This window comes from Mytilus californianus, unplaced genomic scaffold (assembly GCF_021869535.1).
Source record: "Mytilus californianus isolate M0D057914Y unplaced genomic scaffold, xbMytCali1.0.p SCAF_1, whole genome shotgun sequence".
In the NCBI taxonomy this organism is placed as follows: Eukaryota; Metazoa; Mollusca; class Bivalvia; order Mytilida; family Mytilidae; genus Mytilus; species Mytilus californianus.
In genome coordinates, this window is record NW_026262581.1 from 74,819,085 (window position 1) to 74,834,570 (window position 15,486).

Genomic DNA, 15,486 nt, shown 5'->3' on the forward strand with positions numbered 1-15,486 from the left:
GAAACTTCATAGCATAAGGCATCTATATACAAATTAAAGTATGAAGCATCCAGGTCTTCTACCTTCTGAAATATTAAGCAATTAAGAAGTTAGTTAACGCTGCCGCCTTATCACTATCCTTATGTCTAGCTTTCTGCGACAGAAGTCGCCGGCTCGACAAAAATCCCTCAAATAACAAATAAAAAGACTGTAAGGTTTTGCTTATAAAGACATGCAAAATGACAGCTGCTTCACAAAATATGAAGCTTTTAAGCACTTTTACTGCTTTGTTGAAGCTTTTGTTCATTGTTGGTAAAAAATAATAACATACTTGACTTGTCCAATTTTCAGTTAAATGGATATTAAAAAAATAAACAAAGATTTATTCACAGGTCCACATTTATTCACAAACAATAAACAAGTATAAGTATATTAAGTAACAATTAATTTTATAAAAAACAGGAAAAAATAAGTTAATACCATTTGAGGAATCTATTTCATGCCAGCTGTTCTTTACAACATTGTTTATAATACATTTTCTCTTATATTTTAAATAAGCAGCAATGAAAAAAACTCATAAAAAAAATCTGTCTTCAATACAGGAATTTTTAATCAGATTAAAATGAATTCTATGAAAATCAAGTAAAACAACGTGATAAATAACTGACCTATCTAACATCAACTGCTTTTAAAAGATTGTATATCAACTTCCAGTGTATAAATATATATAATCTAACACACAACCCTGTTGATTATGATATTTATTCGCTTTATTAAACTAAAATTTAAGGTCTACTGAACATTTAAAAAAAAATTTGAAAATTTCAATATCGAGAGTGGATAAATGTAGTGAATGGGGTAAAGAGGTAGAATTTGTTACTCTAATGATTTCATGCCAAATGCTGAGTGCAATGCTCTGAATGGCAGGCTTTACAGCAGAGAGATTTAATCAACATGCAGTTTATCAAAATGTATCTAAACTGGTCAGAACAGAAAATACACACAGAATGAAGAGAAACTGCTGTTACAGTCAAATATTATTAAAGTAATGAAAATCACAAAACATTTTTCAAAAAATTCTAAATTTTACAGAAGAATGGTGAAATTTTATGCATTCTTATATATCACAGGTCTTACACAATTATGCTTGCTATTCATCAGTGCACACAAACATTGCTTACTATTCTGTGAAAGTATTGTTTTATCTCCAAAGAAAAATTAAGTAATCATAAAATTATAAACACTATCCTTGGTATGATAAAAATAATGTACTAAAAATGTATCTTCAAGACTGATTTTAAGAAGGAAAGGAAAGGAGAGATAATTTATTAATTGTAATATATATATCACTTTATATCAGTTACTGTCATACATGGTAAAGTACTGATTTGATTAAATGAATGATCACAAAAAAACAGCACTACACAAAGAAGACTAGACAAATAAACACATCATTTACAGATTGTGTATTTAAAATGAATAATGTCCAAGTTTGTACAAAACTATAAAACCCTTGTTTTATTTGCATAGTATTTTTAAATGAAATCATGCCATTTTGTAAATAAGCATTTTTTTAAATCAAATGCTGCATAGTACTCAGACAACATTAAATAAAACAACAAACAATGTAAAACAAACGATTATCAATTCATAATGTTTCTTCTACATAGTAATATCTCCAGTTTTTTTCAGAATTGGACAAATACATATCTCTCTGTTAAAAATTGAAGGTGTCTACAAAGGACTGTCAGTATTTTTAAATTAGAGAAATTGCTAGTTTGTTCTGCTGATATTATTAAATAGAGTAATACAAATCATTACTTCATGCTCTTTTTATCTTTTATTGTAGATGATTCATATTTTGACCTCAAATTTAATAACAGTTCTATGTGTCTGTGTGTAATTATCAATAAAGTGTTATGGTTTTAATGAAATGGATGCTAAGCTGCAATCAAGGATAATTCTGTACCTTAAATAATCTATTGCTGACAATGAAGCAAACATCTTTACTGCAAAAAAGGCAAGCTTCCATGGATAACCCAAAACCCAATTAAAAAAAGAAAAATTTAATATAATATCCTTTACCAATCAGCATGAATTACAACCACCAGTAGCATAGGCAATGGAATCATGAAACATTTATGAGGAGATGAAATACTGAAGCAGCAATCTATACATGTCGAAAATATTCTATAAATATAGTTGTACTGTGTACATTTGAAAATATTTTATAAATGTCATTTTTTGCCAAAAGTAAGAATTAATCACTATCATGTCTCAATTCTTTGTATTAATTTTCATTAGAGGTCACTAGTTCTCTTGTTTTCAAAGTGTTTAATAAAGCTGAATAAGATAACTAAAACCAAAAAATGTTGCAGTTTTAGTAAAATTTATAATGAAATGTGTTTCCCTACTGAGAAATAGTAATGCCTTAATCAGAAAAAAATTACATAATACCATAAAGTAACATAAACAAGACCAAATCTTAACATGTACATGATATATAATATAATAAATAAAAGAACAAAAATATTATACAAAAAGCACTTAATTCAATCACAATTTGGACTATGCTCAATAACTAAAAATTCACCTGACAGGCCATGGTACACTGAAATTGTGTCATACAACCTGAAAGAGTATTGGGAATAAGAAGTACAGATTTTATACCAACTGAATTCATTAATAAGAGAAAAGATATCTTAATGTTTTTCATTTTGTATAAAATACATCTAGATAAATTGGTACTTAATTCTTAACTGAATCATAACATAAAAAATCAGCCTTTTGATCCCATAAAACTGGAATAAAATATCACAACTGTACTATGACCTATATTTCTATTACATCCCATTAAAACTGGAATAAATATACTTTAAATATACAATGACTTTGTTCTCAACACCATTTTCTTAAGATTCATTAATGTTTAAATAGTTAATGTGTACTGTCTCAAATTATTGTCACAAGTTAAACAATGAAAAAAATAAAACACCACAAGTTTTAAGAAAGAAGAAAAAAACTTAATAAATGCATTCCATTAAAAACAGGTATGTTCTTTTACATTTCAATCTTTTTAATCATACATAAACTTTTAATTTTAGAGAACAGAGTGAAATATATGTCGTTCACAACAAACTTAAATACAAAGGGTTCTTTTTGTAACTTACTTCATTTGTACTTTATCATAAATTAAAAGTACATCCAAACATCATTTTGACTAGTTTATCACAGATAATGCTTTATAATTTTTGTTTCTTATAATATATTAGAATCAGCTAGAAAAGAGGAATCTGCTTTCAGTTTGATGTAATCTAATGCTTGTTGGTGTGGCTGTCTTTGTTTCAGTAATTGATCAGTAGCACATTTAAGTTTAAATTCATTTTTACGTAAATACATTTCAGTGTCTTGTTGCATTTGTATAAGTTTCTCTGTTCTTTTCTCATCCAATCGGATGTCTTCTGACATGTAGGGATTAAAACGAAAGTATGTTGATGTTGGCAATAAGTCTTGGAGAATTGTGTGGACAACTGAAAAGATAAGACATTGTCAAATTAGTGTTGTAAGTAAAATATTGTGAAAGACCATTGTTTTTGGTTTTGCCTGAATAAATGCTAAAAGAATGTGTTAAAGGACACAGATAGTGCAACAGAGAGCAACTTTGTTGTTAAAAGTTAGAAAGTGTAATACAAGCACAACATATGTGAAATATGACAAACTCAAATTTCAAGAGCATTTACAGCAGATTCCATTGAGTGTGTAGCCTAAGGTTATATCTTTGGTTAGCTTGCTTGTTAGCTGAACAGTGAAGTCATTGTTAGGTTAGGTATACTACCCTACTTTAAGAATAGACTAGTCTGACAGAAAACCAATCGATCTGTCTGTTGGACTATGCTACTTCGAAAGTAGGGTAGTATACCTGACCTAATAATGACTTCACGGTTCAGCTAACAAGTAAGCTAACCAAAGATATTACCTTTGGCTACACACTCAATGGAATCTGCTGTAATGATAAATTACAACAATTCCAATTTCATGAAATAGTGTACTAGTAAGCAAAGTAACTAAAGCTTCTAAACCAACCCATTTAAATTTCAAAGTTCAAGAACATTGTTTCTGTTCTGTCAAAAACAATTTGATGAAAACTGATAAAACAGATCACTGAACATGCTTTTCAAACTTGTTTTCATCCATTTCTTTATACATTTACAATTCAACACATCTTATAAGAGATATAGATATATTCAAAGCTAGTTGTCAAAGCAGTAGTTTACCAATGGTCAAATCTAATAAAACGATAAAGAAAATACAAATCAAGGTAACAAACTTAAAACTGAGGGAATCGCTTTAACTCCAAAAGAAGTGAGACTAGATGTGTCTTCAGGGTAAGCATCTCCTGTATGTATGCATCACCTGCCATGCAAGCCCACGCTCAGTCAAACTGTCACAATGCCTCAAATGGGAATAGGACACAATCAGAGGACTTCTAGTATCCAAAAGATCTAAGACAGTGAAAACATGAGGCCAGTGAATTCAGAAGCCACCAAATCATATCCATGAACCAGTTAATTTCCTGATGGTAACTGTAAATTTTATGTAGTGTCAATTTCAGTCGTTCTATGTTGAAGCAGTTTTTGTGTAAGGAGCACAGATCAAACTCTGAAGACATTTTTTATCATTTCAAATAAATGTGTCACAAAAAAATCAAATGAAGACATTTTAGAACTAAATCTAACTACATGGTTATTATTGCTACACAAAATCTATACCAGTAATTCTAAAATATTAGGCAATAAAATCACAGCATGAGCAATGAATTACCTTCTGTGTTTGTAGCTGCATCTATTATTTTGGCTACTTTTTCTTTTACAGCATTTTTACTTGGTGTGATTTCTAAATTGGGTTCAAAACGTCCATTTCCAAGGGAAATAACACACTGAATTGCCTCATCAGGCCATAACAGCTTACATTCTGACACGGCAATAGCAGCTGGATTGTTGGCCATTAATCCACCATCCTGCAAAGATAAACCATTACATTTTTAAATTACTAATTCTATATAAATCCATTTTTATATGTAATGGCAAAAATGTAAAAAACACTATTGGTTGACAGAGCAAAATCAAAATAATGTAATTTTTATGTATTTTTTTTGGTTTGTTTTGAGAAATAAGAAAATGTGGATGTTAGCTTACAGATCTTTTCACATTTAGTGTTTCTGATTTTGGCTGAGCCAACCTTAGTTAGTTAGTTCATGCATTAGTTCAATTTCAGTTGTGACTGTTTACATCTTAAAAACACCTTTTTAATACGAATATATATCAATCATATTTACCATGACCATGTGCATGGTCTTAATATCATAATATCACATTTAAAAACCATTTAAAAAAATTTTGTTGCTATGGGAAGCATATTTTACCTGATGTATAAAGTCTCCAAGTACAAATTCTTTCAAGTAAACAGGAGCAGCGGAAGAGGCTCTAATGGCTTCCCATACTTTATGTTTACAATTACCAGGATAATGGGAAAACACTCCAGGTGGAAGGTTGTAGGTACGGAACATAAAACTCTTCATCTTAGGAACATTTAATAGACAGGATATGGCTGATACCTGTAACATAAAATATTAATATAATCAGTCTTTTCTCATTTTTATTATAAAGGAATATCTGTGCACATCATTGTGGTCAGGTTAAGATAGATAATAAACTATATATATCTAGAAAAAGGTAGATGATGTATAAAATATAAGAACAATTTCATCACATACTAGTAGTTTAGAGTGAACCATTTTTTTTTATGAATAAGCAAGGATCCAGTATGACAGTGATTTCCAATGAGGTTTTCATGTAAACATTATTTAATTTGCTGCCAAACCACTTTTGATCCTTTTTTTACAAGATGGATTACAGGATAGTTGTTATTCAATTTAGAGGTTTAAAAAGTTGTATCACATTTAATTTTTCTATGCACTGACATAGTTTTTCACACAGGAAAATGGAATGATTTAAATCCAACAATACTACTGTCATGACTGTGTATCATAAATATTCAAAGTATCATTAAACAGGAAGTGCCTTCCAAGCTAATCGAAAATTGATTTTGACAGTACAACTCGATATTATAATTCTCCAAATTAAATATAAAATAAATTCTTAATTCAGAAGCTGATTTATTTGTTACAAAAGTTACAGAAGACAATGGACAGATAAACAGATGGAAGAGTAAAGAGATTGTAGTATAATAGTTTATGTATTTATCTACCTTTGGACAGGTATCATCTTTAGCACAGTCAGCCATTGTCTTATCTTCAGAGAAATTCATCCTACAAAAAAATTAATTACAATAAGCATGAAGAGGCATCTATCATGCACAAATGATGTGTATCTACATCCAAAATCATTTAAAGGTTCTTGTTTTCCTATTAAGGAAACAGTTTGCTAATTAATTCTCTTCCTTTCTAACTTATTTCATGTTTTGCTTCTAAATAAAACAATGAACCTTCAATTTTTGAATTGATTTGAGGGCAAGGGTTGTTTTGATTTTTGGCCACTTATGCCAGAGGATAAGGGCAACTGTTTTGTTCTAATGGTCAAACCTGACTGCCGATGTTTGAGAACACAATTTAATAAACAGTTATATTGCGAAAAACTTTTCTGTTCATCATATTTTCATCCAATCAAATGGAAGCAATTAGTGCACAGATTAGTAACTTGATGTTCTATTAGCCAATCAATATATGCAAATAGATCACATCCAGTCTAACAGTACCAAACCTATCACACTGCAACAACAGCTTTAATCAGATGATTCAGAAGTTAAAATGTTAAAATATATCCACTCAAACAATAACTTTTTATGAAGAGAAATTGGTACATTGTACTTACTTAAGGATCTTTTCCCACAAATCAGTGTCATAAAAAGCATGATCCCAAACCAGTTTGCCTGTGCCTAGTACTGCATTTCTGTTGAACATCTGACTGAATTCCATGTAACGTTCTTCAGCATCAGCTAGAGGCACTTTTAACAAAAATATAAGACAAGCCAGAATGGCTCCCTGACTAGTTCCACACACATAGTCAAAACACTTGGTTATATCTGTCTTACACTGTTCCTGGATCATCTTTAATGTTTGTATTGCTATGACCCCTCTGAAAAAGATCATTTAATGTTCTGAAATGTATATAAATAAAGTATTTGAGCAGTATTTGGTTTTATAGTGGATTAATATCTACAAACATTTTGTAAAACTTCTATACATATATTCATCTGATGGATATTAAAATAAATGGAGAATGGACACAGATGATGCCCCTACTTGCATATAACATTATACAGGGACATAGAGAACTGTTAAATTGACGCCACCCAAATTCGAACTTGATCTGTGTTTTATGGTAATAAGCATTGTGTATGCGTTTCATAACATTTAAAACTATCTAAAACTAAAGTTAGAGAACAGAAAAAAAAATATCAAAATTTAGTGTTGTTATTTGGAGGTTGTTAATAATACATGTACAAATGTAACATCCAACATTTTCAAAATCACAAGGACATTTACAACTGAGTTTTGTTGATGAGAGATGGATGTGAAAACCCACCACATGGTATAGCATGCTCACATTAAGATTGTAGATCCTGAGAAAAAGGCAAATAAATTTTCATAAATGGCCATTATGTGTAAGAATTTTTAAGTATTTGGTGAACAGGTAGCCAGTGAGGGATAGATGTCAAAGATTCTTTAATTTTTGTCTTAGACTAAGAGCTGAGTGTTTTAATCGAAGACAAAACCTTCGAGATATCTGCCCTCAACACTTACCTTGTACCACCACCATCAATAGAGAGAACTCTGACACCTTTTCCTTTAGGAGGGTGAACATAACCAACCAGAGACAGGGCCTGTGAGACCTCAGCTTTCAGTTGTCTGTGTTTTGTCTTGTGCAGTCTTAATAAGGTAGGTAAACATTTTTCCTGCAATAATATTTATAAATAAAGATAACTGTATTATGAAGACATTGCTCATAACTTATTATTAAGCATGATAATTATATCATAATCTATGTCTGTTATCTACTGATATTAATTATCATTTTTAATAACTTAAATGTCCATAAAGGAACTTTTAAAGATTTATATGAAAGTATACATTTGTAAGTGACAACAGAATATACAAAAATATCATCTAATACTTCAAGATATTATTTTGATTCATATGAAAACCATACCAAAAACCAAAACCTTGTAAAACTACTCAATCATGTCAATGAAGGCTTTCTTTATACAGAATTTAAGGGTATGTGTGTGCACGCTTTATTTTATCATAATTACATGAATTTTGAATGCATGAAACCTTGTATATAAGAAGTTACCATTTGGTATCTTTAGCCTCACTTTTACTTTAACACAAATGTTTAATGGATAAATTGTTTAATAGTTTTCGCATGAAACACCCTGAAATTTAGAAAAAATTTACTAACCTTCATGGCAATTGTTCTGGAATCAGGAAACTGAATGAGATGTGAACACAAGTCCTCGGTCCTCTTCAGCTTTGATACTTGTGATGAAGCCTGTTTTAGATTATGTACCAATGCTTTTGTTCTGCTATCTATTGAAGCTTTGGACACAAAATCTTTTCTCACCACTGGTTTACTGTCTTGTTGTGCCTCACTAACTGGTGCACTTGAAAAGAAAGCCAGACCTACCATTCTCGATAGCCATGCTTCGTCAACTTTACTGTCAGCTTTTGTATCTGAAGGAATAACTTCTTCATTGACTTTTACTTTTATGGCAGCCTGACTCTCAACATGTAAACTTGAAGTGTCATAGAATGATACAATGCTATCATTGTGTTCTTGGATATGAGAAGAAAAAGCACAAGATTTTGTCTCAGGAGGTGAGCTTGATTTTGTTTCATCTGACTTCTGTTTCTTTGCCATTTGCAACTTTTTAAACTGTTGTTTTTTAAGAACTAAACTGTCTACAATTTTATCTTTATTTTTTCTGACACTTTCTGTAAAATTCATTTCTTCTGGTGCAAATTTCCTCCAATCAGGAATCGTTATCTGTGGAACTTTGATGTTATTCATCATCCAGCTGACATTGTTTTTGATTTTTGTTACAGGATGTGAGTTATCTCCCTTGCTATTGGTACCTCCATCTCCATCACTACCAGAGTAATTTCTCTTGATAGTCTGGAGATTAGAAGATTCTCTACTGTCTGTAGTATGAATCCACTTCTGAGATGAACATCCTTGACTATCAAACAACCTGGTCCTTATAAGGCTATTCCTATAAGCAGCAGCCATTCTACAAAACAAAACAAAATTTATAGAATCTCAACATATACATGTACATGAGATTTGTTAAATTTAATCAGAGACATATTATAATCTGATTTTATTAAAGAATCCTGTACAACTTTATTTATTAAAATTATATTCAGCATTTGTTCTGACAGTGTTGGGTTTTCATACCTAAGAAACATACAAAAACAAACAAAACATCACCTGTAAGTGGAGTACATGTATTATTAATAGAAAATAAAGACATATATTTTAGTTGAATTTATTCAATCGTTTTTTCTAAATTTAAATGATAAGAAATAAAGGAAGATTATATAAATATAATATATATATGTAATTTATCTACATTATTTTATTTTATTCATTATTTTTTTTTGTATCATTACTATTATTTTTTAAACCATGTATATACTAATATCTATATGTTTAAACTGACTATCATTGACTATGAATACAACTTATTGTAAATATCAAGTTGCCATTCTTGATTATGAGATTATGAAAGAATGTAAATAATTTTCCAATCTAAAAATACATATTTGTATAAAAATTTTAAAAATCATTTCGTTAACCTTTTTTTATAGCTTTCAGAAATAAAACTAAATAGGAAATGATTGAAATAGGAAGAAGTGAGAGAATAGTTGACATGTAATTATGTCACTGTCAGACCATGCAGTCGTGCTTTGTTGATTTTTATTACTCTTACCTGCAATCAACAGGTCATAAAACCCTCCCAGATGGGAGTAATTACTTGGTGTTTTTTGGGAGAGAAATCTGTGTTTCACAGTGTGACACTGTGTTACACCAGAATCAGTGTTGGGAGTATGAGATTACATCCTCTCTGTGTGTACTGTACATGTACATGGATGACTGATATAGAATTATAGAAAAGTTTGAAATGTGTGTGTGTATGAGTGTGTGTGTGACATTAATAATCATATGGATTAATATTATTAGAATATTAATACATACATTATTGCCACATCAATATGATTTCAATTCATGGACACACTAAAGTGTCCTTTTTTAATTCATTTAACTAAAATGGTGCTTAAGTGCCCTTTTTCAAAATAAGTTTACTTATAACCTATAAATATACTTGTAAGTAAAATTTGGGAGACACATTCTTCGGTTATCATTATTTGTGATAAAAAAAGGACAGTCATATTTGTGATATGCAAATAAATGCTGGTACTATTGGTGTACATTTTCGTCCTAATAGCAAGTCCTCATTGGCCTCCTCCAAGTGACATTGTTCTCATTATGTCTACAAGGACAATTAAGACCAAAACTTCTAATAGAAACAAAAGTTAGCACAATAATGCAAATCCCTGAAGGAAATATCAACAAAGATTTTGATTAAAATCAATATTCTTCTTTTACATTTCTCACTCATACAGTACATTTGTACCTCTATCAGTCAATTAAATAGAAAACACATTAAAATGCAAACCCCATACATTGTACATGTTGTACATGTATTTCAGATACATGTAGATTCAATATGGTAAAACAGGTGAGGAAAATGGATCTCTTGTTTTCAGTAGGGAAACTACATGTAGGTTAACATCTATTACATCACTTGATTATTGCAGAGACATTGATTATACCCGTACATTTTGTGCATTCTACAATAACAAAAATTTAAAGATTGATGAAAATAACAGCATGAAAAGAAAAAAAAAACTAGTGTTTGTGTCAACATGGGTTTTTGTTTGTATCTGTTATAGTAGAGCCCTATTTAGTTTTTCATACAACAGGGCAGTCTTACAGGCCTCGATCTATATATGGAGACAGCATGTATGACACTATCCATGAGATTTCATGTCTATTTGTACTACATGTAAGCTTTTATTATAAAGTTTGAGGCTTATTCCGACTGGCAGTAAAACCCTTGCCAAAGTGAAAAGAATGTTGATATTTTGGTGTTTAAATTTTACTGTCTGGAATTGCCCATGTTTGTCATGTTTGTTTATATGCAATTTGTTGTTAAATGTAATACAGTCTTTGAAAATTTTTGGAATGATTTCCCTATCTATATTCTCCTCCAGGCAAATTCAGACAACTTCTTGTGTGTTTAACTGTAGTATCTGCATTGATTAGATACAAGACTGTCAAGAGACATTTTATTATGCTAATCACATCCACATTGCTAAGTAGAATAATCATAGTATTATGCAAGATACAATTACATAATCAACTCATATGCATAATATTCCAAATTATGACTGAAAATTTATTTTGCAATCAGACTTACATTTTTGTATTGACCGACTAACCTATACAAATATGTCAACGTAACCCGGTCATAACATAAGTTGACCTGTAAATATGGCCCAAAAGTAGAATCCCGTAATATTTCATTTCTATTGACATATTTTACATTACCCAAGCTGTATTTGTGTCATGCTGTTATATATCTTGTTTTCTAACTGTCTGAATTCGAAAAAGACTCAACGTCTTGTCTACATAAACATGGTTTGTTTATGTTTTGATGATGCGTCATTAATAGTTCTTTGATATCACGTTTCCAGAAATGTTATGGTGTGACCTAATTTAAATGTATTGACGAAATTCATTGGACAATTCCGATAAGACGATAACACACCCATAACTTTGACCAATCTAAACAATTGGTTCAAATTGCTTAATAAAATCACCAAGAACCAAATATGAAAGATGTATTAATCTAACATACGAACGGACATCAATATCTTTAGGTGCATTCGAAAAGTCTACTTGAATGAACAAATATAACTTACTATTGAGGTGTACGATCCTCCGAATAGTGAGTAATCACAATTTCCCATACATCTTATTTAAGGAAGGGGTAAATCGTACCTTGTAAATGACTACTCTGTGGATTCAAATAAAAAGTCTCTGAAACTGACATCGTCAAGATGCTTGGTTTTTTAAAGACAACACATATTTTTCGTTGGAGCACGCGGGTTTTTCACAAGACAATCGGCATTCCTTTGGGGACCAACTGTGTTTCTCTTCTTGATGTCTTGTTTCTTTATTCGTGATCATTCGCATGAGGCCGATTTCGTGCAGTAGTGAGAATAAAACTTCGGAATTTAGCATTATCATTTATCAACTTCATGTTCCGTTATTTGGATGATGCCATCTTATTAAATAATTAAAAGTTTGGCAACACTATTGAAGTTACCTTTTCCATTGAACTTGAAATAAAGAATCCGAATATACAGTATAGCTAGTCCGCTTCATACTTTGACTAACATCTATAAATTGGCAATGATGGTCGGTTGAGACTGAACTAAATTTTACGACAAAAGAGATGATTCCTCTTTGCTTCACTGGTCTGTTTGTTACATTTTCGCTTTTACTGACACTATCAAAATGTGGTTGCCGTAGGAATATATGTGCTACCGACAGATAACCATTTATTAGTTAATTCCAATTGTCATGGCAACAACCCGTCCTCTTTATCTCGATTGTAACATCATCAAATGAGACTTATCTTAGAATTTCACTTGCCATGAACAACATGACGAGTGCCACTGGTGGACCAGTATCTCCTTACTCTTAAGGAGAAACTATTTAACTATCGGCTTTTTCCTAGGGTTCGTGTTGCTTAGTATGTTGTTTGTCATTTTACTGTGATCATGGTGCTGTCTTTTTTCTTTATGATTTAAGATTTTTACTGTTACTTTGGTATCTCCTGCCTCTTTTTTTCCAACTAATTTCAGTGGAGCTTCTCTGAAAAATGAGATGTCGTGTAAAAGATTTTTCTTTAAATATTCTTCTATATGCAGATGAATTTTTTATTGTCTCAAAGTGAAAAAGGATTACAAAACAGTCTGGATACTTACATGATTATTGCACTCATTGGAAACTACAAGTTAATACAGATAAGTCCAAAGTTATATCATTTAATTCAAATGGTAAAACTTTTTTGGACGAATTTACTTATACTAAGTTTGGTATTGTATTGAAACTGTTACTCATTATTCTTATTTAGGTATTGTACTAGAATGTAATTGTAATTGCAATTTAGCCATTAATTCTCTTATGGAAAAGACAGGAACAGACTATTTTCAAAATAAAGAAAACTGTTGGTCTGAATAACCCATGTAAACTACTTGAAAAATTGTTTGATACATTAATATCACCTATACTAATGTACTGTTGTGAAATTTGGGGCGTTTACTCATCCGTAAGGGACTCTGAATCCTTTGAAAAATTACACATTATCAAAGAAGCACTTGGTGCACATTGCAGAGTATCAAATGATAAAACTGAGAATGGAAATGGGGAATATGTCAAAGAGACAACAACCCGACCAAAGAGCAGATAACAGCCGAAGGCCACCAATGGGTCTTCAACGCAGCGAGAAAATCCCGCACCCGGAGGTGGTCCTCAGCTGGCCCCTGAATAAAATTGTGTACTGGTTCAGTGAAAATGGACGTCACAATAAACTCCAAAACATATAAAGGAACTAAAATTTAAAAAAAAACATACAAGACTTACAAAGGCCAGAGGCTCCTGACTTGGGACAGGCGCAAAAATGCGGCGGGGTTATACGATGCTTGTCGTGCTGAGCTTGGTAGAATTCCACTCAAAAGTAAGATCGTATTTTCAAGTATACTTTTTTGGAACATATACTTTCATAAGAAAATACACTTGTACATCAAATTGTTTCTGTGCTACAAGGTTTTAAAACCCCTGGATTAACAAAACTAAAAGTATTTTACAAAATTTAGGATATTCATATCTTACGGATAATAGTTGTTTAAAACAAAACAGCACTTAATATGAATAAGAAGATGTGGTATGAGTGCCAATGAGACAACTCTCCATCCAATTCACAATGTGTAAAAAGTAAACAATTATAGGTCAAAGTACGGCCTGTAACACGGAGCCTTGCCTCACACCGAACAGCAAGCTATAAAGGGCCCCAAATGACTAGTTTAAAAGAATTCAAACAGGAAAACCAACGGTCTAATCTATATAAAAAACGAGAAACAAGAAACACTTATGAACCACACCAACAAACGACAACCTCTGTACAACAGACTCCTGACTTAGGACAGGTGCATACAAATGCAGCGGGTTTAAACGTTTTAACAGGCGTAAACAATGAATGTATGATCAGTGCTTGCAAAATCAAAATGCAAACATACAGGAATTTTCTAAACTTTGTTTCTTTCGTAAAGCCTACACAATTGTTGAAAGACCATTTTATGTTGATTTATTAAACAATTAAATGATAGAGCAGCAATAAAGAGAAGCAATATGCAAAATACGCATAAGTGCACATTCATTAATGATTAAAAGGGGAAGTTTTCTTAATATCCCAAGAGAAGAAAGGAACTGTCCTTTCTGTAATAATGGGGAAATCAAAGATGAACAACATTTCTTATCACAATGTACTAGATTGAAATCAAAACGAGAAATATCAAAAAATAAAAATAAATGTTATATCTAAAATACAGCGTAACATTAACACTGTGAAAAAATATCTGTATTGGTAAACAATAGCTCAGCCTGATTACTGAGAATGTCTTCCTCTTTCATTCCAGAGTGTCTGAATACAAGGAGTACTTTAATAATATGATATATTAATACGTAACTTTTCATTCTATTATGTCTGTTAATATTATTATATACATGTATGCAATAGGTCTTAACCATTTATTGTTAATGAGTTTATGCCATTGAAATATATAGGTTTCACCACTGCAACAAGTGTATTACGATATTTCTCCACTCGAGACAGTTAAATTTTAATATCTAACGCGCGAGGCTTGCCGAGCTTTTTAATTAATTAAAATTTAACTTTTGAGAGTGAGAATGATTTTTATCCTTCCTTTTCAAAGATTTGCAGAAAGTTGTGGTCTTTATATGTGACGTCATCAGGCATGGTCGCCTTTTTTCATGACGTCACAATAGGAAATTCAGAAGAAACCAAGAAAATTAGACGTCATAATTAAATTTTGACCACGGTAGCACTCCACAGTTAGGTGTGTAGTTTCGCATTTTGGCCCCTGTGGATTTTTCAAATATGAGAGCTAGTGTGCAATAAAATTCATTTTTGGCCATGATAACTGAAGATTGATATAGCCTTCATAGTGGGGTTATAGGAACATCTAGATTGTATAATGCATGTATTATGGGCTGATTTCTGTATGACAGTCCATATGTTCATATCCATGCCAGACATCGGTCCGGCAATTATTGC

At 31.3% G+C, this 15,486-nt stretch overlaps 1 protein-coding gene across 1 annotated transcript; it reads right to left on the minus strand.

The window, feature by feature from the left end:
- Positions 1-360: 360 nt before the first annotated feature.
- On the minus strand, positions 361-11,823 carry LOC127724200 (calcium-independent phospholipase A2-gamma-like). Its single transcript, XM_052231103.1, has 8 exons — positions 11,673-11,823; positions 8,460-9,288; positions 7,802-7,953; positions 6,870-7,133; positions 6,247-6,307; positions 5,402-5,593; positions 4,801-4,996; positions 361-3,509 (listed from the first exon to the last, which is right to left on the minus strand). The coding sequence occupies exons 1-8, from the start codon at positions 11,690-11,692 to the stop codon at positions 3,238-3,240; spliced, it is 1,986 nt and encodes a 661-aa protein (XP_052087063.1). The 5' UTR covers positions 11,693-11,823; the 3' UTR covers positions 361-3,237.
- Between the last annotated feature and the right edge of the window lie 3,663 nt (positions 11,824-15,486).